Raw genomic sequence first — 24,758 nt, 5'->3', positions numbered from 1 at the left:
AACAAACAACAAAGAGACAGAGAAAAATATCCAGTCATCTCAGAATGCACGCACAAAGTGGGTCTATGAATTGTTAATATCTTCTTATAAAAACAACACCTTCTGTATAAGAGCAGGTATAATACTGCAAATGTAACATAGATAAATAATAAATAAAGTAAAATAGGTGCTAATCTTATGCTCTCTGTTGAGAAACAAGCTTACTGACAATTAAAAGATCAAATTTTGTCACATCTAAACTACTTTAGCACCTATTTACCATAGCTGAGATAAATTTGCATATCACAAATAACAAACAAGTCACACATCCTTAGGTGTCAAGTCTGTAATGCAAACAAGCAAGCAAGACTGGTCAAGTCATTGCAACCAAGCCAAGTCCTGCCTAGGAAAATTAGGTCAAGTCACAGTATAACAATACCTATGGAAGTATACAAAAAGTCACCACAATACAGTGTTTGATGTTAAGCTTGACAGTACTGTACATAAACACTTCAATATCTATTAAGTATAATATGGCATATACGAATGTAGACCTGAGATAAAAAACTAAAAAAACTAATAAAAAAAAAACTATTAGCATTTCATTTTACTGAGTGCTTCTCTTCATTATTTTGTTGTTGTTGATGAAAATGGATCATATGAGAGTATTTGTGAGTGTACACCATATTTTCTTTTTTAAATGCTTTTCATTGTTTGCAAGAGGTACATATACCTGAATAAAGTGGGTGATATAAAAAATATATATATGCAAAAAACAATTTTTAAAGATAGTTTTTGTTTTTGTTTTTGTTTTTGTTTTTGTTTAAAGACACTTTCATTACTTTTCCAGTCATTTACCCACTCTGGCTATACAATTTCTATAAAAATAAAAATGAATAAAATTGCTAGTAAGGTGGTTTAAGAGGTTATTGTTAAGTAAAGTAAGGAACATAATATTATGTGGACCACTCAGCTGTCAGAGGTGTGTTACGTTAAAAAAATCCTTCAATCAATTAAACTCATTAATACCATAAACATGTCTTGTTACCATGTCTTAAGTACTTGTCATGTTGCTATAAAAATTATTTATTTATTTTTTAAACCGGCCCTCATTAATGCATAAAAACTTCTCATAGTCCTTCATTTTTAGTTTTTAATTATTTTCAATCGAGCTATAAAGAGCCCTGAGAGATTCCGTTTGAAATGGAAGAAATTGTGCACAGGTTAAAGTTGCATCAAGAATTTATTTAAATTTGACATTAAACCTTGTACATTTTAAATAAATATACATACTTTTCATATACATTTTTTAAATAGACATATATTATAAGTTCATTGTGGATAAATACACATGCATTTATTTAGATAAATGAAATGAATAATTATTAAACAAATACATAAACATTTTTTTTCTAAATCTCTTGATTTTCGTCTCTTTCTCGTTTCATATCAAACAATTTTGGATCAATAAATATGTTTGTTTGATTATTAAAATAAATAATAAGATCTTGCAATGTCATATACAGTACTAGACAAAAGAGAACTATAAAGAGTCTTTAACCTACAGTGAGTTGAACAAAAGCATTACATATGAAAATACTGCAAGGAAAAAGATCAAAATAGGTTGATTTTGATTTCAACAGCCTCTGATTAATATATAATAATTTCTCTCTTTACAAATTGTGCCCTTGAAAATCAATGCAATTTATATCAATCATATGCCATTTATTATTATTTCCATCTAATATATATTTTAAGAGTGAGCTACAACAGTAAATAATGCATAATAAACATACAAAGCTTAAATTAAATCAAATCACATCCTTAGTTGATTCATTGTTAAAGGATCTATAGAAAAAGCCTTAATATTGTTGCCATAATAATGAGCCATGTTGTTCGGAGCAGACTGGATTCAATCTTTAATCCACTTGAAACTGTAGTTGAAGCAGCTACAGTCGTAGCAATAACTGTAAGAAAAAGATGAACAAATTAGATAAACAGAATATAAAGTCTTAGGACCTTTTTTAATTTCATTCCAGTCCAAATGTACTGTATGTTTTGTGTGTCATATTCTTATATCCGTAAGACTATTCTATGAAGCAAAAGTACAAGTTTTAAAATGGAAACTTACCTGAACCATTGACTGAAATTGATCCGGGAAGTATATTCAGTAGATTGACACCTCCTTCTTCCACTGCTGTCAGAAGGGTGTCTGAAACCTCTTGAACTGATGGGAGAGTTACCGTGGAGTTGAAAATCAGTTGTGTTGTTGTGATGATTGACCCTTGTCTGGAATATACAGTATAGAAGAATGTCATATACGGTAGGATTCCTTAATATGAGTATATTACCATTATATAATAAGTACTGTATTCTGCATTCTCTTATTTGTTTGTTTTTTCAAGAACACCACCACACACAGCGCACATAAAAAGGAGCGTTGCAATATTTCATTTTTACCTGAAACTTATGACAATCACTCTGATGAAGGAAGGATATTTTTTCCTGTAGATTGGTTCAAGCTGTAACATATGGGCAGTCACATATGGGCAGTTGTTAGTTTGTTTGTGAAACAACAGTTTATGATAACTATTGATTTCCAGAGGCATATTATAAATAAATAAATAAATCATTAATTTATGGTAAACTACTCAATTTTAACAGTAACAATACTCTCACAAACTCTTGGATTTGGTCTAAAATATCTGTTGTCTGTTCTCTTAAGTACAGTCAAGATATGATCTATTTTTCATGTTAATTTTAACTCACCTGTGAAATGACAAGCAGAGCCCTTTCCTTGAAGACCTGAGAGTTTGAATCGTTGAGTTCAAGAATAAATGTGTCCAAAGAGCGGAAAACCAGATCTGTTATATACACGGGTACGAATTCTGTAGTTGTAATTGTAACCACTTGAGTTTTGGAAGATGTCAAGGGTCTTGTTGTTGTTGTTGTGTTAGTGGTTGAGGCAGTGCTGTTAGTGGTTGAGGCAGTGGTTGTATTAGTGATTGAGGCAAATGATTTTGTTGATGTTCTAGTTGTACTACCAGTCGTTGTGTTAAAGGTAGTTGAAGAGGGAGTCAATGAAGTAAAGACAGAAGCTGTTGTTTTTGGTCTTGTGTCATTTGCTCTACTTGTGATATTTGTAATGAGCGCTGAGAATGATGTTGTTGGTCTTGTAGATATTTCAGCTGTACTAAGAGTTGTATTTTTAAAGGCTGTTGAGGACAGAGTCGTCAACCAAGAAGCTGTTGGTTGCACTGTTGTAGTAACTGCTCCACTGCTGGTGGAACTGGTGGAGTTATCAGCAAAAGTTGATGTAATTGTAGACGGTTTTATTGTTGTAGATGTTTCTGTTTCACTAGTGGTGGATATTTTATTAGGAGTTGTTGTGGCTAATGATGATTCTGTTGTTGTGGCTGGTGTAGTTTTTTCAGTTGAACTAACAGTTGTGCTTTCAGTTGTTGTGGCTGCTGTAGTTGTTTCAGTTCTACTAACAGTTGATGTGGCTGGTGTAGTTGTTGCAGTTGTACTAACAGTTGTGCTTTCAGTTGATGTGGCTGGTGTAGTTGTCTCAGCTGTACTAAGACTTGTGCTCTCAGTTGTTGTGGCTGGTAGAGTTGTTTCAGTTGTACTAACAGTTGTGCTTTCAGTTGTTGTGACTGGTGTAGTTGTTTCAGTTGTACTAATAGTTGTGCTCTCAGTTGTTGTAAATGTTGTAGTTGTTTCAGCTGTACTAACAGTTGTTGTGGTTGGTGTAGCTGTCTCAGCTGTACTAAGAGTTGTGCTCTCAGTTGATGTGGCTGGTGTAGTTGTTTCAGCTGTACTAAGACTTGTGCTCTCAGTTGTTGTGGCTGGTGTAGTTGTTTCAGTTGTACTAACAGTTGTGCTTTCAGTTGTTGTGACTGGTGTAGTTGTTTCAGTTGTACTAATAGTTGTGCTCTCAGTTGTTGTAAATGTTGTAGTTGTTTCAGCTGTACTAACAGTTGTTGTGGTTGGTGTAGCTGTCTCAGCTGTACTAAGAGTTGTGCTCTCAGTTGATGTGGCTGGTGTAGTTGTTTCAGCTGTACTAAGACTTGTGCTCTCAGTTGTTGTGGCTGGTGTAGTTGTTTCAGCTGTACTAACAGTTGTGCTTTCAGTTGTTGTGACTGGTGTAGTTGTTTCAGTTGTACTAATAGTTGTGCTCTCAGTTGTTGTAAATGTTGTAGTTGTTTCAGCTGTACTAACAGTTGTTGTGGTTGGTGTAGCTGTCTCAGCTGTACTAAGAGTTGTGCTCTCAGTTGATGTGGCTGGTGTAGTTGTTTCAGCTGTACTAAGACTTGTGCTCTCAGTTGTTGTGGCTGGTGTAGTTGTTTCAGTTGTACTAACAGTTGTGCTTTCAGTTGTTGTGACTGGTGTAGTTGTTTCAGTTGTACTAACAGTTGTGCTTTCAGTTGTTGTGGCTGGTGTAGTTGTTTCAGTTGTAATAACAGTTGTGCTTTCAGTTGTTGTGACTGGTGTAGTTGTTTCAGTTGTACTAACAGTTGTGCTTTCAGTTGTTGTGACTGGTGTAGTTGTTTCAGCTGTACTAACAGTTGTGCTCTCAGTTGTTGTGGCTGGTAGAGTTGTTTCAGTTGTAAAAACAGTTGTGCTTTCAGTTGTTGTGACTGGTGTAGTTGTTTCAGCTGTACTAATAGTTGTGCTCTCAGTTGTTGTGGTTGGTGTAATTATTTCAGCTGTAATAGCAGTTGTGCTCTCAGTTGTTGTGTCTGGTGTAGTCGATTCAGTTGTACTAACAGTTGTGCTCTCAGTTGTTGTGGCTGGTGTAGTTGTTTCAGTTGTACTAACAGTTGTGCTCTCAGTTGTTGTGGCTGGTGTAGTTGTTTCAGCTGTACTAAGAGTTGTGCTATCAGTTGTTGTGACTGGTGTAGTTGTTTCAGCTGTACTAACAGTTGTGCTATCAGTTGTTGTGACTGGTGTAGTTGTTTCAGCTGTACTAACAGTTGTGCTCTCAGTTGTTGTGGCTGGTGTAGTTGTTTCAGCTGTACTAACAGTTGTGCTATCAGTTGTTGTGACTGGTGTAGTTGTTTCAGCTGTACTAACAGTTGTGCTCTCAGTTGTTGTGACTGGTGTAGTTGTTTCAGTTGTACTAACAGTTGTGCTCTCAGTTGTTGTGACTGGTGTAGTTGTTTCAGCTGTACTAACAGTTGTGCTCTCAGTTGTTGTGACTAGTGTAGTTGTTTCAGCTGTACTAACAGTTGTGCTCTCAGTTGTTGTGACTGGTGTTGTTGTTTCAGTTGTACTAACAGTTGTGCTCTCAGTTGTTGTGACTGGTGTAGTTGTTTCAGTTGTACTAACAGTTGTGCTCTCAGTTGTTGTGACTGGTGTAGTTGTTTCAGCTGTGCTAACAGTTGTGCTCTCAGTTGTTGTGACTGGTGTAGTTGTTTCAGTTGTACTAACAGTTGTGCTCTCAGTTGTTGTGACTGGTGTAGTTGTTTCAGTTGTACTAACAGTTGTGCTATCAGTTGTTGTGACTGGTGTAGTTGTTTCAGCTGTACTAACAGTTGTGCTCTCAGTTGTTGTGACTGGTGTAGTTGTTTCAGCTGTACTAACAGTTGTGCTCTCAGTTGTTGTGACTGGTGTAGTTGTTTCAGTTGTACTAACAGTTGTGCTATCAGTTGTTGTGGCTGGTGTAGTTGTTTCAGCTGTATTAAAAGTTGTGCTCTCAGTTGTTGTGACTGGTGTAGTGGTCTCAGTTGTACTAATAGTTGTGCTCTCAGTTGTTGTGACTGGTGTAGTTGTTTCAGTTGTAATAACAGTTGTGCTCTCAGTTGTTGTGACTGGTGTAGTTGTTTCAGCTGTACTGACAGTTGTGCTCTCAGTTGTTGTGACTGGTGTAGTTGTTTCAGCTGTACTAACAGTTGTGCTCTCAGTTGTTGTGGCTGGTGTAGTTGTTTCAGTTGTACTAACAGTTGTGCTCTCAGTTGTTGTGGCTGGTGTAGTTGTTTCAGCTGTACTCACAGTTGTGCTCTCAGTTGTTGTGGCTGGTGTAGTTGTTTCAGCTGTACTAATAGTTGTGCTCTCAGTTGTTGTGGCTGGTGTAGTTGTTTCAGCTGTACTCACAGTTGTGCTCTCAGTTGATGTGGCTGGTGTAGTTGTTTCAGCTGTACTCACAGTTGTGCTCTCAGTTGTTGTGGCTGGTGTAGTTGTTTCAGCTGTACTCACAGTTGTGCTCTCAGTTGTTGTGGCTGGTGTAGTTGTTTCAGCTGTACTAATAGTTGTGCTCTCAGTTGTTGTGGCTTGTGTAGTTGTTTCAGTTGTACTAACAGTTGTGCTCTCAGTTGTTGTGGCTGGTGTAGTTGTCTCAGTTGTACTAATAGTTGTGCTCTCAGTTGTTGTGGCTGGTGTAGTTGTTTCAGCTGTACTAATAGTTGTGCTCTCAGTTGTTGTGGCTAGTGTAGTTGTTTCAGCTGTACTAATAGTTGTGCTCTCAGTTGTTATGGCTGGTGTAGTTGTTTCAGCTGTACTAATAGTTGTGCTCTCAGTTGTTGTGGCTGGTGTAGTTGTTTCAGCTGTACTAATAGTTGTGCTCTCAGTTGTTGTGGCTGGTGTAGTTGTTTCAGCTGTACTAATAGTTGTGCTCTCAGTTGTTGTGGCTGGTGTAGTTGTTTCAGCTGTACTAATAGTTGTGCTCTCAGTTGTTGTGGCTGGTGTTGTTGTTTCAGTTGTACTAACAGTTGTGCTCTCAGTTGTTATGGCTGGTGTAGTTGTTTCAGCTGTACTAACAGTTGTGCTCTCAGTTGTTGTGGCTGGTGTAGTTGTTTCAGTTGTACTAACAGTTGTGCTCTCAGTTGTTGTGACTGGTGTAGTTGTTTCAGTTGTACTAACAGTTGTGCTTTCAGTTGTTGTGACTGGTGTAGTTGTCTCAGTTGAACTAACAGTTGTGCTTTCAGTTGTGACTGGTGTAGTTGTTTCAGTTGTACTAATAGTTGTGCTCTCAGTTGTTGTAAATGTTGTATTTGTTTCAGCTGTACTAACAGTTGTTGTGGTTGGTGTAGTTGTCTCAGCTGTACTAAGAGTTGTGCTTTCAGTTGATGTGGCTGGTGTAGTTCTTTCAGCTGTACTAAGACTTGTGCTCTCAGTTGTTGTGGCTGGTAGAGTTGTTTCAGTTGTACTAACAGTTGTGCTTTCAGTTGTTGTGACTGGTGTAGTTGTTTCAGTTGTACTAATAGTTGTGCTCTCAGTTGTTGTAAATGTTGTAGTTGTTTCAGCTGTACTAACAGTTGTTGTGGTTGGTGTAGCTGTCTCAGCTGTACTAAGAGTTGTGCTCTCAGTTGATGTGGCTGGTGTAGTTGTTTCAGCTGTACTAAGACTTGTGCTCTCAGTTGTTGTGGCTGGTAGAGTTGTTTCAGTTGTACTAACAGTTGTGCTTTCAGTTGTTGTGACTGGTGTAGTTGTTTCAGTTGTACTAACAGTTGTGCTCTCAGTTGATGTGGCTGGTGTAGTTGTTTCAGTTGTAATAACAGTTGTGCTTTCAGTTGTTGTGACTGGTGTAGTTGTTTCAGTTGTACTAACAGTTGTGCTTTCAGTTGTTGTGACTGGTGTAGTTGTTTCAGCTGTACTAACAGTTGTGCTCTCAGTTGTTGTGGCTGGTAGAGTTGTTTCAGTTGTAAAAACAGTTGTGCTTTCAGTTGTTGTGGCTGGTGTAGTTGTTTCAGCTGTACTAATAGTTGTGCTCTCAGTTGTTGTGGTTGGTGTAATTATTTCAGCTGTAATAGCAGTTGTGCTCTCAGTTGTTGTGTCTGGTGTAGTCGATTCAGTTGTACTAACAGTTGTGCTCTCAGTTGTTGTGGCTGGTGTAGTTGTTTCAGTTGTACTAACAGTTGTGCTCTCAGTTGTTGTGGCTGGTGTAGTTGTTTCAGCTGTACTAAGAGTTGTGCTATCAGTTGTTGTGGCTGGTGTAGTTGTTTCAGCTGTACTAACAGTTGTGCTATCAGTTGTTGTGACTGGTGTAGTTGTTTCAGCTGTACTAACAGTTGTGCTCTCAGTTGTTGTGACTGGTGTAGTTGTTTCAGTTGTACTAACAGTTGTGCTCTCAGTTGTTGTGACTGGTGTAGTTGTTTCAGCTGTACTAACAGTTGTGCTCTCAGTTGTTGTGACTAGTGTAGTTGTTTCAGCTGTACTAACAGTTGTGCTCTCAGTTGTTGTGACTGGTGTTGTTGTTTCAGTTGTACTAACAGTTGTGCTCTCAGTTGTTGTGACTGGTGTAGTTGTTTCAGTTGTACTAACAGTTGTGCTCTCAGTTGTTGTGACTGGTGTAGTTGTTTCAGCTGTACTAACAGTTGTGCTCTCAGTTGTTGTGACTAGTGTAGTTGTTTCAGCTGTACTAACAGTTGTGCTCTCAGTTGTTGTGGCTGGTGTAGTTGTTTCAGTTGTACTAACAGTTGTGCTCTCAGTTGTTGTGACTGGTGTAGTTGTTTCAGTTGTACTAACAGTTGTGCTATCAGTTGTTGTGACTGGTGTAGTTGTTTCAGTTGTACTAATAGTTGTGCTCTCAGTTGTTGTGACTGGTGTAGTTGTTTCAGTTGTAATAACAGTTGTGCTTTCAGTTGTTGTGACTGGTGTAGTTGTTTCAGCTGTACTAACAGTTGTGCTCTCAGTTGTTGTGACTGGTGTAGTTGTTTCAGCTGTACTAACAGTTGTGCTCTCAGTTGTTGTGGCTTGTGTAGTTGTTTCAGTTGTACTAACAGTTGTGCTCTCAGTTGTTGTGGCTGGTGTAGTTGTTTCAGCTGTACTCACAGTTGTGCTCTCAGTTGTTGTGGCTGGTGTAGTTGTTTCAGCTGTACTAATAGTTGTGCTCTCAGTTGTTGTGGCTGGTGTAGTTGTTTCAGCTGTACTCACAGTTGTGCTCTCAGTTTTTGTGACTGGTGTAGTTGTTTCAGCTGTACTAACAGTTGTGCTCTCAGTTGTTGTGGCTGGTGTAGTTGTTTCAGCTGTGCTAACAGTTGTGCTCTCAGTTGTTGTGGCTGGTGTAGTTGTTTCAGCTGTACTAATAGTTGTGCTCTCAGTTGTTGTGGCTTGTGTAGTTGTTTCAGTTGTACTAACAGTTGTGCTCTCAGTTGTTGTGGCTGGTGTAGTTGTCTCAGTTGTACTAATAGTTGTGCTCTCAGTTGTTGTGGCTGGTGTAGTTGTTTCAGCTGTACTCACAGTTGTGCTCTCAGTTGTTGTGGCTGGTGTAGTTGTTTCAGCTGTACTAATAGTTGTGCTCTCAGTTGTTGTGGCTTGTGTAGTTGTTTCAGTTGTACTAACAGTTGTGCTCTCAGTTGTTGTGGCTGGTGTAGTTGTCTCAGTTGTACTAATAGTTGTGCTCTCAGTTGTTGTGGCTGGTGTAGTTGTTTCAGCTGTACTAACAGTTGTGCTCTCAGTTGTTGTGGCTGGTGTAGTTGTTTCAGCTGTACTAACAGTTGTGCTCTCAGTTGTTGTGGCTAGTGTAGTTGTTTCAGCTGTACTAACAGTTGTGCTCTCAGTTGTTGTGGCTGGTGTAGTTGTCTCAGTTGTACTAATAGTTGTGCTCTCAGTTGTTGTGGCTGGTGTAGTTGTTTCAGCTGTACTAATAGTTGTGCTCTCAGTTGTTGTGGCTAGTGTAGTTGTTTCAGCTGTACTAACAGTTGTGCTCTCAGTTGTTGTGGCTGGTGTAGTTGTTTCAGCTGTACTAATAGTTGTGCTCTCAGTTGTTATGGCTGGTGTAGTTGTTTCAGCTGTACTAATAGTTGTGCTCTCAGTTGTTGTGGCTGGTGTAGTTGTCTCAGTTGTACTAATAGTTGTGCTCTCAGTTGTTGTGGCTGGTAGAGTTGTTTCAGCTGTACTAATAGTTGTGCTCTCAGTTGTTGTGGCTGGTGTAGTTGTTTCAGCTGTACTAATAGTTGTGCTCTCAGTTGTTGTGGCTGGTGTAGTTGTTTCAGCTGTACTAATAGTTGTGCTCTCAGTTGTTGTGGCTGGTGTTGTTGTTTCAGTTGTACTAACAGTTGTGCTCTCAGTTGTTATGGCTGGTGTAGTTGTTTCAGCTGTACTAATAGTTGTGCTCTCAGTTGTTGTGGCTGGTGTTGTTGTTTCAGTTGTACTAACAGTTGTGCTCTCAGTTGTTATGGCTGGTGTAGTTGTTTCAGCTGTACTAATAGTTGTGCTCTCAGTTGTTGTGGCTGATGTAGTTGTTTCAGCTGTACTAATAGTTGTGCTCTCAGTTGTTATGGCTGGTGTAGTTGTTTCAGCTGTACTTACAGTTGTGCTCTCAGTTGTTGTGGCTGGTGTAGTTGTTTCAGCTGTACTCACAGTTGTGCTCTCAGTTGTTGTGGCTGGTGTAGTTGTTTCAGCTGTACTCACAGTTGTGCTCTCAGTTGTTGTGGCTGGTGTAGTTGTTTCAGTTGTAGCAATTGTGCTCTCAAATTCAGTAGTCAATGTTGTTTGTGACTCTGTTGTAGTATCTGCTGCACTAGTGGTGGATGATACATCAATAGTTGTTGTGGCTGTTGAGTATTCTGTTGTTGGTTCAGCAGTAGAGGTTTTGACCATTGTATATTCTGATACAAGAAAATAATTAATAGTTAAGACGGAACTCGTGATAGCACTGACAAAAGAAAAAAATTGTTTGAAGATTTGTTTATTTTTTTATTTTTAGAATACTTGTGTAAGTCATTATTAATTTCCAAATAATTTTAAGTTCAGCTAAAACTATCTTTAATTTAACACTTTGTTTTAAATGTACACTTTCTCTCTCTCACACATACACACACACATATACACTACTGGTCAAAAGTTTTAGACCGGTACAATTTTTTATGTTTTTAAAAGAAGTCTCTTCTGCTCACCAAGGCTGCATTTATTTGATAAAAAACAATAATAAAAAAAACCCCAGTATAATTGTGAAATATTATGACAATTAAAAATGACTGTTTTCTATTTTTATATATTTTAAAATGTAATTTATTCCTTAGATGAAAGCTGAATTTTCAGCATCATTACTCCAGTCTTCAGTGTCACATGATCCTTCAGAAATCATTCTAATATGCTGATTTATGCTCAAAAAACATTCATTATTATTTTCACTGTTGAAAACAGTTGTGTACAATTTTTTTTCAAAATTCTTTGATGAATAGAAAGTTTAAAAGAACAGCATTTATTTAAAATAGAATATTTTCTAACATTATAAATGTCTTTACTGTAACTTTTGATCAGTTTAACTCATCCTTGATGAATAAAAGTATTGATTTATTTTATTCCTTTCCCCCAAAAATAAAATTGAAATTCTTACTGACCCCAAACTTTTGAACGGTAGTGTTTAATGTCACACAAGCTTTCCATTTCAGATAAATGCTGTTCTTTTGAACTTTCTATTCATCATAGCATCATGAAATAAAAATGTAAAAAACTGTTTTCAACATTGATAATAATCATACATTTTTCTTGAGCATCAAATTATCATATTAGAATGATTTCTGAAGGATCTTGTGACACTGAAGACTGGAGTAATGATGCAGAAAATTCAGCTTTGATCACAGGAATAAATTACACTTAACTATATATTCACATACAAAACAGCTGTTTTAAATTTTAATAATATTTCACAATATGACTGTTTTTGTTTGTATTTTTAATCAAATAAATGTAGCCTTGGTGAGCAGAAGATACTTCTTTTAAAAACATGAAAAATATTACCGATCTAAAACTTTTGACCAGTAGTGTGTGGGTGTATATATATATATATATATATATATATATAGAGAGAGAGAGAGAGAGAGAGAGAGAGAGAGAGAGAGAGAGAGAGAGAGAGAGAGAGAGATTATTTAGACAATTTGCTTTTATGTGTTGTCAGACCTACCTGTACCATTAACTTCAACTGAATTAGAAGTTATGTTCAGGGCATTGACAGCTGCTATGTCTTTCAATAATGCATAAGCAATTTCCGCATTTGATGGCACATCCTTTGTAGCGTCGAAAGTGAGTTTTGTTGTGGTAATGACTGACCCATTGCTGGAATACATTTTTTAGAAACACTGTCATTTGGAAACCTATCTTAATATCCCCACCTGATGTATTAATCACATGCTCTTGGCACTGCATATAAAATAAGCAGACATAGGCAGTATATATAAAATAAGCAGCATTACAATGTAATGTAATGTATTTACCTAAATTGTAGGACGGAGACCCTTAGGAAGGAGCGATATTTATTGTAGATGGCTTCAAACTGTAAAAAAATACAGGCAGTTACAATAACTACAATAGGCTACGCATGATAAACATATAATGTTTGTAATTAAATATAATTGCTGTTTATTCACTCAAGGATTATATAGTGAACAGAGTATGTGGGTTTTCACTCACATATTGCTGAACAAGCTGAGCCCTGTTGTTAAAAGCACGAGACACTGAATCAAGGAGGTCATCTGTAAATTCAGCTTCAGAACGGAACACCAGAATTATTTGTACTACAGCGAGAGTTGTTGTTGGTGCTGGTGTAGTTGATTGAAGTGTACTAACAGTTGTGCTCGCAGTTGTTGTGGCTGGTGTAGTTGTTTCAGTTGTACTAACAGTTGTGCTCTCAGTTGTTGTGGCTGGTGTAGTTGATTCAGTTGTACTAACAGTTGTGCTCTCAGTTGTTGTGGCTGGTGTAGTTGATTCAGTTGTACTAACAGTTGTGCTCTCAGTTGTTGTGGCTGGTGTAGTTGATTCAGTTGTACTAACAGTTGTGCTCTCAGTTGTTGTGGCTGGTGTAGTTGATTCAGTTGTACTAACAGTTGTGCTCTCAGTTGTTCTGGCGGGTGTAGTTGATTCAGTTGTACTAACAGTTGTGCTCTCAGTTGTTGTGGCTGGTGTAGTTGATTCAGTTGTACTAACAGTTGTGCTCTCAGTTGTTGTGGCTGGTGTAGTTGTTTCACCTGTACTAAGGGTTGTGCTCTCAGTTGTTGTGGTTGGTGTAGTTGTTTCAGCTGTACTAACAGTTGTGCTCTCAGTTGTTGTGGCTGGTGTAGTTGTTTCAGCTGTACTAACGGTTGTGCTCTCAGTTGTTGTGGTTGGTGTAGTTGTTTCAGCTGTACTAACGGGTGTGCTCTCAGTTGTTGTGGTTGGTGTAGTTGTTTCAGCTGTACTAACGGTTGTGCTCTCAGTTGTTGTGGTTGGTGTAGTTGTTTCAGCTGTACTAACGGTTGTGCTCTCAGTTGTTGTGGCTGGTGTAGTTGTTTCAGTTGTACTAATGGTTGTGCTATCAGTTGTTGTGGCTGGTGTAGTTGTTTCAGTTGTACTAACGGTTGTGCTCTCAGTTGTTGTGGCTGGTGTAGTTGTTTCAGCCGTACTAACGGTTGTGCTCTCAGTTGTTGTGGCTGGTGTAGTTGTTTCAGTTGTACTAATAGTTGTGCTCTCAGTTGTTGTCGTTGGTGTAGTTGTTTCAGCTGTACTAACGGTTGTGCTCTCAGTTGTCGTGGCTGGTGTAGTTGTTTCAGTTGTACTAATGGTTGTGCTATCAGTTGTTGTGGCTGGTGTAGTTGTTTCAGTTGTACTAACAGTTGTGCTCTCAGTTGTTGTGGCTGGTGTTGTTGTTTCAGCTGTACTAACGGTTGTGCTCTCAGTTGTTGTGGCTGATGTAGTTGTTTCAGTTGTACTAACAGTTGTGCTCTCAGTTGTTGTGGCTGGTGTAGTTGTTTCAGCTGTACTAACAGTTGTGCTCTCAGTTGTTGTGGCTGGTGTAGTTGTTTCAGTTGTACTAACAGTTGTGCTCTCAGTTGTTGTGGCTGGTGTACTTGTTTCAGTTGTACTAACAGTTGTGCTTTCAGTTGTTCTGGCTGGTGTAGTTGTTTCAGCTGTGCTAACAGTTGTGCTCTCAGTTGTTGTGGCTGGTGTAGTTGTTTCAGCTGTACTAACAGTTGTGCTCTCAGTTGTTGTGGCTGGTGTAGTGTTCTCAGTTGTGCTCTCAGTTGTTGTCGCTGGTGTAGTTGTTTCAGTTGTACTAACAGTTGTGCTCTCAGTTGTTGTGGCTGGTGTTGATTCAGCTGTACTAATAGTTGTGCTCTCAGTTGTTGTGGCTGGTGTTGATTCAGCTGTACTAACAGTTGTGCTATCAGTTGTTGTGGCTGGTGTAGTTGTTTCAGTTGTACTAACAGTTGTGCTCTCAGTTGTTGTGGCTGGTGTAGTTGTCTCAGTTGTACTAACAGTTGTGCTCTCAGTTGTTGTGGCTGGTGTAGTTGATTCAGCTGTACTAACAGTTGTGCTCTCAGTTGTTGTGGCTGGTGTAGTTGTTTCAGCTGTACTAACAGTTGTGCTCTCAGTTGTTGTGGCTGGTGTAGTTGTCTCAGTTGTGCTCTCAGTTGTTGTCGCTGGTGTAGTTGTTTCAGTTGTACTAACAGTTGTGCTCTCAGTTGTTGTGGCTGGTGTTGATTCAGCTGTACTAATAGTTGTGCTCTCAGTTGTTGTGGCTGGTGTTGATTCAGCTGTACTAACAGTTGTGCTATCAGTTGTTGTGGCTGGTGTAGTTGTTTCAGTTGTACTAACAGTTGTGCTCTCAGTTGTTGTGGCTGGTGTAGTTGTCTCAGTTGTACTAACAGTTGTGCTCTCAGTTGTTTTGGCTGGTGTAGTTGATTCAGTTGTACTAACAGTTGTGCTCTCAGTTGTTGTGGCTGGTGTAATTGATTCAGTTGTACTAACAGTTGTGCTCTCAGTTGTTGTCGCTGGTGTAGTTGTCTCAGTTGTACTAACAGTTGTGCTCTCAGTTGTTGTGGCTGGTGTAGTTGTTTCACCTGTACTAACGGTTGTGCTCTCAGTTGTTGTTGTTGTTGGTGTAGTTGTTTCAGCTGTACTAACGGTTGTGCTCTCAGTTGTTGTGGCTGGTGTAGTTGTTTCAGCTGTACTAACGGTTGTGCTCTCAGTTGTTGTGGTTGGTGTAGTTGTTTCAGCTGTACTAACGGTTGTGCTCTCAGTTGTTGTTGTTGGTGTAGTTGTTTCAGCTGTACTAACGGTTGTGCTCTCAGTTGTTGTGGTTGGTGTAGTTGTTTCAGCTGTACTAACGGTTGTGCTCTCAGTTGTTGTGGTTGGTGTAGTTGTTTCAGCTGTACTAACGGTTGTGCTCTCAGTTGTTGTGGTTGGTGTAGTTGTTTCAGTTGTACTAACGGTTGTGCTCTCAGTTGTTGTGGTTGGTGTAGTTGTTTCAGCTGTACTAACGGTTGTGCTTTCAGTTGTTCTGGCTGGTGTAGTTGTTTCAGCTGTACTAATAGTTGTGCTTTCAGTTGTTGTGGCTGGTGTAGTTGTTTCAGCTGTGCTAACAGTTGTGCTTTCAGTTGTTGTGGCTGGTGTAGTTGTTTCAGCTGAGCTAACAGTTGTGCTTTCAGTTGTTGTGGCTGGTGTAGTTGTTTCAGCTGTGCTAACAGTTGTGCTCTCAGTTGTTGTGGCTGGTGTAGTTGTTTCAGCTGTACTAACAGTTGTGCTCTCAGTTGTTGTGGTTGGTGTAGTTGTTTCAGTTGTACTAACAGTTGTGCTTTCAGTTGTTTTGGCTGGTGTAGTTGTTTCAGCTGTACTAATAGTTGTGCTTTCAGTTGTTGTGGCTGGTGTAGTTGTTTCAGCTGTGCTAACAGTTGTGCTTTCAGTTGTTGTGGCTGGTGTAGTTGTTTCAGCTGTGCTAACAGTTGTGCCCTCAGTTGTTGTGGCTGATGTTGTTGATTCAGCTGTACTAACAGTTGTGCTTTCAGTTGTTGTGGCTGGTGTAGTTGTTTCAGCTGTGCTAACAGTTGTGCTTTCAGTTGTTGTGGCTGGTGTAGTTGTTTCAGCTGTGCTAACAGTTGTGCTTTCAGTTGTTGTGGCTGGTGTAGTTGTTTCAGCTGTGCTAACAGTTGTGCTTTCAGTTGTTGTGGCTGGTGTAGTTGTTTCAGCTGTACTAACAGTTGTGCTCTCAGTTGTTGTGGCTGGTGTAGTTGTTTCAGCTGTACTAACAGTTGTGCTCTCAGTTGTTGTGGCTGGTGTAGTTGTTTCAGTTGTACTAACAGTTGTGCTCTCAGTTGTTGTGGCTGGTGTAGTTGTCTCAGTTGTGCTCTCAGTTGTTGTCGCTGGTGTAGTTGTTTCAGTTGTACTAACAGTTGTGCTCTCAGTTGTTGTGGCTGATGTTGTTGATTCAGCTGTACTAAGAGTTGTGCCCTCAGTTGTTGTGGCTGGTGTAGTTGTTTCAGCTGTACTAACAGTTGTGGTCTCAGTTGTTGTGGCTGGTGTAGTTGTTTCAGCTGTACTAACAGTTGTGCTCTCAGTTGTTGTGGCTGGTGTAGTTGTCTCAGTTGTGCTCTCAGTGGTTGTCGCTGGTGTAGTTGTTTCAGTTGTACTAACAGTTGTGCTCTCAGTTGTTGTGGCTGGTGTTGATTCAGCTGTATTAATAGTTGTGCTCTCAGTTGTTGTGGCTGGTGTTGTTTCAGCTGTACTAACAGTTGTGCTCTCAGTTGTTGTGGCTGGTGTAGTTGTTTCAGCTGTGCTAACAGTTGTGCTCTCAGTTGGTGTGGCTGGTGTAGTTGTTTCAGTTGTACTAACAGTTGTGCTCTCAGTTGTTGTGGCTGGTGTAGTTGTTTCAGTTGTACTAACAGTTGTGCTTTCAGTTGTTGTGGCTGGTGTAGTTGTTTCAGCTGTACTAATAGTTGTGCTTTCAGTTGTTGTGGCTGGTGTAGTTGTTTCAGCTGTGCTAACAGTTGTGCTTTCAGTTGTTATGGCTGGTGTAGTTGTTTCAGCTGTACTAACAGTTGTGCTCTCAGTTGTTGTGGCTGGTGTAGTTGTTTCAGCTGTGCTAACAGTTGTGCTTTCAGTTGTTATGGCTGGTGTAGTTGTTTCAGCTGTACTAACAGTTGTGCTCTCAGTTGTTGTGGCTGGTGTAGTTGTTTCAGTTGTACTAACAGTTGTGCTCTCAGTTGTTGTGGCTGGTGTAGTTGTTTCAGTTGTACTAACAGTTATGCTCTCAGTTCTTGTGGCTGGTGTAGTTGTTTCAGTTGTACTAACAGTTGTGCTTTCAGTTGTTGTGGCTGGTGTAGTTGTTTCAGCTGTACTAACAGTTGTGCTTTCAGTTGTTGTGGCTGGTGTAGTTGTTTCAGTTGTACTAACAGTTGTGCTTTCAGTTGTTGTGGCTGGTATAGTTGTTTCAGCTGTACTAATAGTTGTTCTTTCAGTTGTTGTGGCTGGTGTAGTTGTTTCAGCTGTGCTAACAGTTGTGCTTTCAGTTGTTGTGGCTGGTGTAGTTGTTTCAGCTGTGCTAACAGTTGTGCTTTCAGTTGTTGTGGCTGGTGTAGTTGTTTCTGTTGTACTAACAATTGTGCTCTCAGTTGTTGTGGCTAGTGTAGATGTTTCAGTTGTACTAACAGTTGTGCTCTCAGTTGTTGTGGCTGGTGTAGTTGTTTCAGTTGTACTAACAGTTGTGCTCTCAGTTGTTGTGGCCGGTGTAGTTGTTTCAGCTGCACTAACAGTTGTGCTCTCAGTTGTTGTGACTGGTGTAGTTGTTTCAGCTGTACTAACAGTTGTGCTTTCAGTTGTTGTGGCTGGTGTAGTTGTTTCAGCTGTGCTAATAGTTGTGCTTTCAGTTGTTGTGGCTGGTGTAGTTGTTTCAGCTGTGCTAACAGATGTGCTTTCAGTTGTGCTTTCAGTTGTTGTGGCTGGTGTAGTTGTTTCAGCTGTACTAACAGTTGTGCTCTCAGTTGTTGTGGCTGGTGTAGTTGTTTCAGTTGTACTAACAGTTGTGCTCTCAGTTGTTGTGGCTGGTGTAGTTGTTTCAGCTGTGCTAACAGTTGTGCTTTCAGTTGTTGTGGCTGGTGTAGTTGTTTCAGCTGTGCTAACAGTTGTGCTTTCAGTTGTTGTGGCTGGTGTAGTTGTTTCAGCTGTGCTAACAGTTGTGCCCTCAGTTGTTGTGGCAGGTGTAGCTGTTTCAGTTGTTCTAACAGTTGTGCTTTCAGTTGTTCTGGCTGGTGTAGTTGTTTCAGCTGTGCTAACAGTTGTGCCCTCAGTTGTTGTGGCAGGTGTAGCTGTTTCAGTTGTTCTAACAGTTGTGCTTTCAGTTGTTGTGACTGGTGTAGTTGTTTCAGCTGTGCTAACAGTTGTGCTTTCAGTTGTTGTGGCTGGTGTAGTTGTTTCAGCTGTGCTAACAGTTGTGCTTTCAATTGTTGTGGCTGGTGTAGTTGTGTCAGCTGTGCTAACAGTTGTGCTTTCAGTTGTTGTGGCCGGTGTAGTTGTTTCAGCTGTACTAACAGTTGTGCTCTCAGTTGTTGTGACTGGTGTAGTTGTTTCAGCTGTACTAACAGTTGTGCTTTCAGTTGTTGTGGCTGGTGTAGTTGTTTCAGCTGTGCTAACAGTTGTGCTTTCAGTTGTTGTGGCTGGTGTAGTTGTTTCAGCTGTGCTAACAGTTGTGCTTTCAGTTGTTGTGGCTGGTGTAGTTGTTTCAGCTGTACTAACAGTTGTGCTCTCAGTTGTTGTGGCTGGTGTAGTTGTTTCAGTTGTACTAACAGTTGTGCTCTCAGTTGTTGTGGCTGGTGTAGTTGTTTCAGCTGTACTAACAGTTGTGCTCTCAGTTGTTGTGGCTGGTGTAGTTGTTTCAGTTGTACTAAAAGTTGTGCTTTCAGTTGTTGTGGCTGGTGTAGTTGTTTCAGCTGTGCTAACAGTTGTGCTCTCAGTTGTTGTGGCTGGTGTAGTTGTTTCAGTTGTACTAACAGTTGTGCTCTCAGTTGTTGTGGCTGGTGTAGTTGTTTCAGCTGTACTAACAGTTGTGCTCTCAGTTGTTGTGGCTGGTGTAGTTGTTTCAGCTGTACTAACAGTTGTGCTCTCAGTTGTTGTTGCTGGTGTAGTTGTTTCAGCTGTGCTAACAGTTGTGCTCTCAGTTGTTGTGGCTGGTGTATTTGTTTCAGTTGAACCAACAGTTGTGCTCTCAGTTGTTGTGGCTGGTGTTGTTGTTTCAGTTGTACTAACAGTTGTGCTCTCAGTTGTTGTGGCTGGTGTAGTTGTTTCAGTTGTGCTAACAGTTGTGCTCTCAGTTGTTGTGACTGGTGTAGTTGTTTCAGCTGTAGTAACAGTTGTGCTCTCATTTGTTGTGGCTGGTGTAGTTGTTTCAGCTGTACTAACAGTTGTGCTCTCAGTTGTTGTGGCTGGTGTAGTTGTTTCAGTTGTACTAACAGTTGTGCTCTCAGTTGTTATGGCTGGTGTTGTTGTTTCAGTTGTACTAACAGTTGGTGAGGCTTGTGTAGTTGTTTCAGCTGTACTAACAGTTGTGCTCACAGTTGTTGTGGCTGGTGTAGTTGTTTCAGCTGTACTAACAGTTGTGCTTTCAGTTGTTGTGGCTGGTGTAGTTGTTTCAGCTGTGCTAACAGTTGTGCTCTCAGTTGTTGTGGCTGGTGTTGTTGATTCAGCTGTACTAACAGTTGTGCTCTCAGTTGTTGTGGTTGATGTAGTTGTTTCAGCTGTGCTAACAGTTGTGCTTTCAATTGTTGTGGCTGGCGTAGTTGTTTCAGCTGTGCTAACAGTTGTGCTTTCAGTTGTGCTTTCAGTTGTTGTGGCTGGTGTAGTTGTTTCAGCTGTACTAACAGTTGTGCTCTCAGTTGTTGTGGCTGTTGTACTTGTTTCAGTTGTACTAACAGTTGTGCTCTCAGTTGTTGTGGCTTGTGTAGTTGTTTCAGCTGTACTAACAGTTGTGCTCTCAGTTGTTGTGGCTTGTGTTGTTGTTTCAGCTGTACTAACAGTTGTGCTCTCAGTTGTTGTGGCTGGTGTAGTTGTTTCAGCTGTACTAACAGTTGTGCTCTCAGTTGTTGTGGCTGGTGTAGTTGTTTCAGCTGTGCTAATAGTTGTGCTTTCAGTTGTTGTGGCTGGTGTAGTTGTTTCAGCTGTACTAACAGTTGTGCTTTCAGTTGTTGTGGCTGGTGTAGTTGTTTCAGCTGTACTAACAGTTGTGCTTTCAGTTGTTGTGGCTGGTGTAGTTGTTTCAGTTGTACTAACAGTTGTGCTTTCAGTTGTTGTGGCTGGTGTAGTTGTTTCAGCTGTACTAACAGTTGTGCTTTCAGTTGTTGTGGCTGGTGTAGTTGTTTCAGCTGTACTAACAGTTGTGCTTTCAGTTGTTGTGGCTGGTGTAGTTGTTTCAGCTGTACTAACAGTTGTGCTTTCAGTTGTTGTGGCTGGTGTAGTTGTTTCAGCTGTACTAACAGTTGTGCTCTCAGTTGTTGTGGCATGTGTAGTTGTTTCAGTTGTAGCAATTGTGCTCTCAAATTCAGTAGTCAATGTTGTTTTTGACTCTGTTGTAGTATCTGCTGCAGTAGTGGTGGATGATACATCAATAGTTGTTGTGGCTGTTGAGTATTCTGTTGTTGGTTCAGCAGTTGAGGGTGTTACCATTGTATATTCTGATTTAAGAAAAAATTTTACAGTTTAGATGGAACTCATGACAGCACTGACAAAAGAAAGAAGTAGTATGAAGACAGATTTTTTTAAGAATACTTGTGTAAGTCATTATTAATTTCCAAATAATTTTAAGTTCAGCTAAACCTATCTTTGATTTAACACTTTGTTTTAACTGTACACTTTCTCAAACACACACACACACACACACACACACACACACACACACACACACACACACACACACACACACACACACATGTATGTATATATATATATATATATGTATGTATGTATGTATATATAGATAGATATATAGATATATGGATATAGATAAATAGAGAGAGAGAGAGAGAGAGAGAGAGAGAGAGAGAGAGAGAGAGAGAGAGAGAGAGAGAGAGAGAGAGAGAGAGAGAGAGAGATTATTTAGTCAGTTTGCTTTTATGTTTTGTCAGACCTACCTGTACCATTAACGTTAACTGAATTTGAAGTTATGTTCAGGCCATTGACAGTTGCTGTGTCATTCAATAATGCATAAGCAATTGCTGTATTTGATGGCACATCCTGTGAAGCGTCGAAAGTGAGCTCTGTTGCGGTTTCGACTGACCCCTTGCTGGAATAAATTTTTTACAAACACTGTCATTTGGAAACCTATCTTAATATACCAACCTAATATATTAATCACATGCTCTTTGCTGTGTAGGCTATATACAATAAGCAGAAATAGGCAATACATATAAAATAAACAGAATTACAATGTAAATTATTCACCTGAATCGTAGGACTGTGACACTTAGGAAGGAGCGATATTTATTGTAGATGGCTTTAAACTGTAAAAAAATACAGGCAGTTACAATAACCACTTATGAATACGCTATGCATGATAAACATGTAATGTTTGTAATTAAATATAATTGCTGTTTATTCACTCAAGGATTATATAGTGAACAGAGTATTTGGGGTTTCACTCACATATTGCTGAACAAGCTGAGCCCTGTTTTTAAAAGCAAGAGACACTGATTCAAGGAGGTCATCTATAAATTCAGCTTCAGAGCGGAAAACCACAATTATTTTTACTACAGCGAGAGTTGTTGTTGGTGCTGGTGTGGTTGTTTCAATTGTACTAACAGTTGTGCTCTCGGTTGTTGTGGCTGGTGTAGTTGTATCAGTTGTACTAACAGTTGTGCTCTCAGTTGTTGTGGCTGGTGTAGTTGATTCAATTGTAGTAACAGTTGTGCTCTCAGTTGTTATGGCTGGTGTAGTTGATTCAGTTGTACTAACAGTTGTGCTCTCAGTTGTTGTGGCTGGTGTTGTTGATTCAGTTGTACTAACAGTTGTGCTCTCAGTTGTTGTGGCTGGTGTAGTTGTTTCAGTTGTACTAACAGTTGTGCTCTCAGTTGTTGTGGCTGGTGTAGTTGATTCAGTTGTACTAACAGTTTTGCTCTCAGTTGTTGTGGCTGGTGTTGTTGATTCAGTTGTACTAACAGTTGTGCTCTCAGTTGTTGTGGCTGGTGTAGTTGTTTCAGTTGTACTAACAGTGGTGCTCTCAGTTGTTGTGGCTGGTGTTGTTGATTCAGTTGTACTAACAGTTGTGCTCTCAGTTGTTGTGGCTGGTGTAGTTGATTCAGTTGTACTAACAGTTGTGCTCTCAGTTGTTGTGGCTGGTGTAGTTGTCTCAGTTGTACTAACAGTTGTGCTCTCAGTTGTTGTGGCTGGTGTTGTTGATTCAGTTGTACTAACAGTTGTGCTCTCAGTTGTTGTGGCTGGTGTTATTGATTCAGTTGTACTAACAGTTGTTATGGCTGGTGTAGTTGATTCAGTTGTACTAACAGTTGTGCTCTCAGTTGTTGTGGCTGGTGTAGTTGTTTCAGTTGTACTAACAGTTGTGCTCTCAGTTGTTGTGGCTGGTGTAGTTGTCTCAGTTGTACTAACAGTTGTACTAACAGTTGTTATGGCTGGTGTAGTTGATTCAGTTGTACTAACAGTTGTGCTCTCAGTTGTTGTGGCTGGTGTTATTGATTCAGTTGTACTAACAGTTGTTATGGCTGGTGTAGTTGATTCAGTTGTACTAACAGTTGTGCTCTCAGTTGTTGTGGCTGGTGTAGTTGTTTCAGTTGTACTAACAGTTGTGCTCTCAGTTGTTGTGGCTGGTGTAGTTGTTTCAGTTGTACTAACAGTTGTGCTCTCAGTTGTTGTGGCTGGTGTAGTTGTTTCAGTTGTACTAACAGTTTTGCTCTCAGTTGTTGTGGCTGGTGTTGTTGATTCAGTTGTACTAACAGTTGGGCTCTCAGTTGTTATGGCTGGTGTAGTTGATTCAGTTGTACTAACAGTTGTACTCTCAGTTGTTGTGGCTGGTGTTGTTGATTCAGTTGTACTAACAGTTGTGCTCTCAGTTGTTGTGACTGGTGTAGTTGTTTCAGCTGTACTAACAGTTGTGCTCTCAGTTGTTGTGGCTTGTGTTGTTGTTTCAGCTGTACTAATAGTTGTGCTCTCAGTTGTTGTGGTTGGTGTAATTATTTCAGCTGTAATAGCAGTTGTGCTCTCAGTTGTTGTGAATGGTGTTGTTGATTGTGCTGTACTAACAGTTGTGCTCTCAGTTGTTGTGGCTGGTGTTGTTGTTTCAGTTGTACTAACAGTTGTGCTTTCAGTTGTTGTGGCTGGTGTTGTTGTTTCAGTTGTACTAACAGTTGTGCTTTCAGTTGTTGTGGCTGGTATAGTTGTTTCAGTTGTACTAACAGTTGTGCTTTCAGTTGTTGTGGCTGGTGTAGTTGTTTTAGTTGTACTAAAAGTTGTGCTCTCAGTTGTTGTGGCTGGTGTAGTCGATTCAGCTGTACTAACAGTTGTGCTCTCAGTTGTTGTGAATGGTGTTGTCGATACAGCTGTACTAACAGTTGTGCTCTCAGTTGTTGTGGCTGGTGTTGTTGTTTGAGTTGTACTAACAGTTGTGCTCTCAGTTGTTGTGGCTGGTGTAGTTGATTCAACTGTACTAACAGTTGTGCTCTGAGTTGTTGTGGTTGGTGTAGTTGTTTCAGCTGTACTAACAGTTGTGCTCTCAGTTGTTGTGGCTGGTGTAGTTGTTTCAGCTGTACTAACAGTTGTGCTCTCAGTTGTTGTGACTGGTGTAGTTGTTTCAGCTGTACTTACAGTTGTGCTCTCAGTTGTTGTGGCTGGTGTAGTTGTTTCAGTTGTGCTAACAGTTGTGCTCTCAGTTGTTGTGACTGGTGTAGTTGTTTCAGCTGTACTAACAGTTGTGCTCTCAGTTGTTGTGGCTGGTGTAGTTGTTTCAGCTGTACTAACAGTTGTGCTCTCAGTTGTTGTGGCTGGTGTAGTTGTTTCAGTTGTACTAACAGTTGTGCTCTCAGTTGTTATGGCTGGTGTTGTTGGTTCAGTTGTACTAACAGTTGTGCTCTCAGTTGTTGTGGCTGGTGTTGTTGATTCAGCTGTACTAACAGTTGTGCTCTCAGTTGTTGTGGCTGGTGTAGTTGTTTCAGCTGTACTAACAGTTGTGCTCTCAGTTGTTGTGGCTGGTGTAGTTGTTTCAGCTGTACTAACAGTTGTGCTCTCAGTTGTTGTGGCTGGTGTAGTTGATTCAGTTGTACTAACAGTTGTGCTCTCAGTTGTTGTGGCTTGTGTAGTTGTTTCAGTTGAACTTACAGTTTTGCTTTCAGTTGTTGTGGCTGGTGTAGTTGTTTCAGCTGTACTAACAGTTGTGCTTTCAGTTGTTGTGGCTGGTGTAGTTGTTTCAGTTGTACTAACAGTTGTGCTTTCAGTTGTTGTGGCTGGTGTAGTTGTTTCAGCTGTACTAACAGTTGTGCTTTCAGTTGTTGTGGCTGGTGTAGTTGTTTCAGCTGTACTAACAGTTGTGCTCTCAGTTGTTGTGGCTGGTGTAGTTGATTCAGCTGTACTAACAGTTGTGCCCTCAGTTGTTGTGGCTGGTGTAGTTGATTCAGCTGTACTAACAGTTGTGCTCTCAGTTGTTGTGGCTGGTGTTGTTGTTTCAGCTGTACTAACAGTTGTGCTCTCAGTTGTTGTGGCTGGTGTAGTTGATTCAGCTGTACTAACAGTTGTGCTCTGAGTTGTTGTGGTTGGTTTAGTTGTTTCAGCTGTACTAACAGTTGTGCTCTCAGTTTTTGTGGTTGGTGTAGTTGTTTCAGCTGTACTAACAGTTGTTCTCTCAGTTGTTGTGGCTGGTGTAGTTGTCTCAGTTGTACTAGCAGTTGTGCTCTCAGTTGTTGTGGCTGGTGTAGTTGATTCAGCTGTACTAACAGTTGTGCTCTCAGTTGTTGTGGCTTGTGTAGTTGTTTCAGCTGTACTAACAGTTGTGCTCTCAGTTTTTGTGGCTGGTGTAGTTGTTTCAGCTTTGCTAACAGTTGTGCTCTCAGTTGTTGTGGTTGGTGTAGTTGTTACAGCTGTGCTAAAAGTTG

General features: G+C 40.1%; 1 protein-coding gene across 1 annotated transcript; it reads right to left on the bottom strand.

Moving 5' to 3' along the window:
• Positions 1-1,193: 1,193 nt before the first annotated feature.
• LOC309495527 (uncharacterized protein) lies at positions 1,194-11,980 on the bottom strand (the record flags this gene model as incomplete). Its single annotated transcript, XM_082165308.1, has 5 exons — positions 1,194-1,946; positions 2,111-2,268; positions 2,440-2,501; positions 2,749-6,407; positions 11,977-11,980. The coding sequence occupies 5 exons, from the start codon at positions 11,978-11,980 to the stop codon at positions 1,828-1,830; spliced, it is 4,002 nt and encodes a 1,333-aa protein (XP_082021434.1). The 3' UTR covers positions 1,194-1,827.
• Positions 11,981-24,758: the final 12,778 nt, after the last annotated feature.

This window comes from Leuciscus leuciscus (genome assembly GCF_965113295.1).
Source record: "Leuciscus leuciscus genome assembly, chromosome: 3".
Taxonomy (NCBI): Eukaryota; Metazoa; Chordata; class Actinopteri; order Cypriniformes; family Leuciscidae; genus Leuciscus; species Leuciscus leuciscus.
Note: the sequence above shows the minus strand (reverse complement) of the source record. Positions and strands in the feature narration are given on the sequence as shown.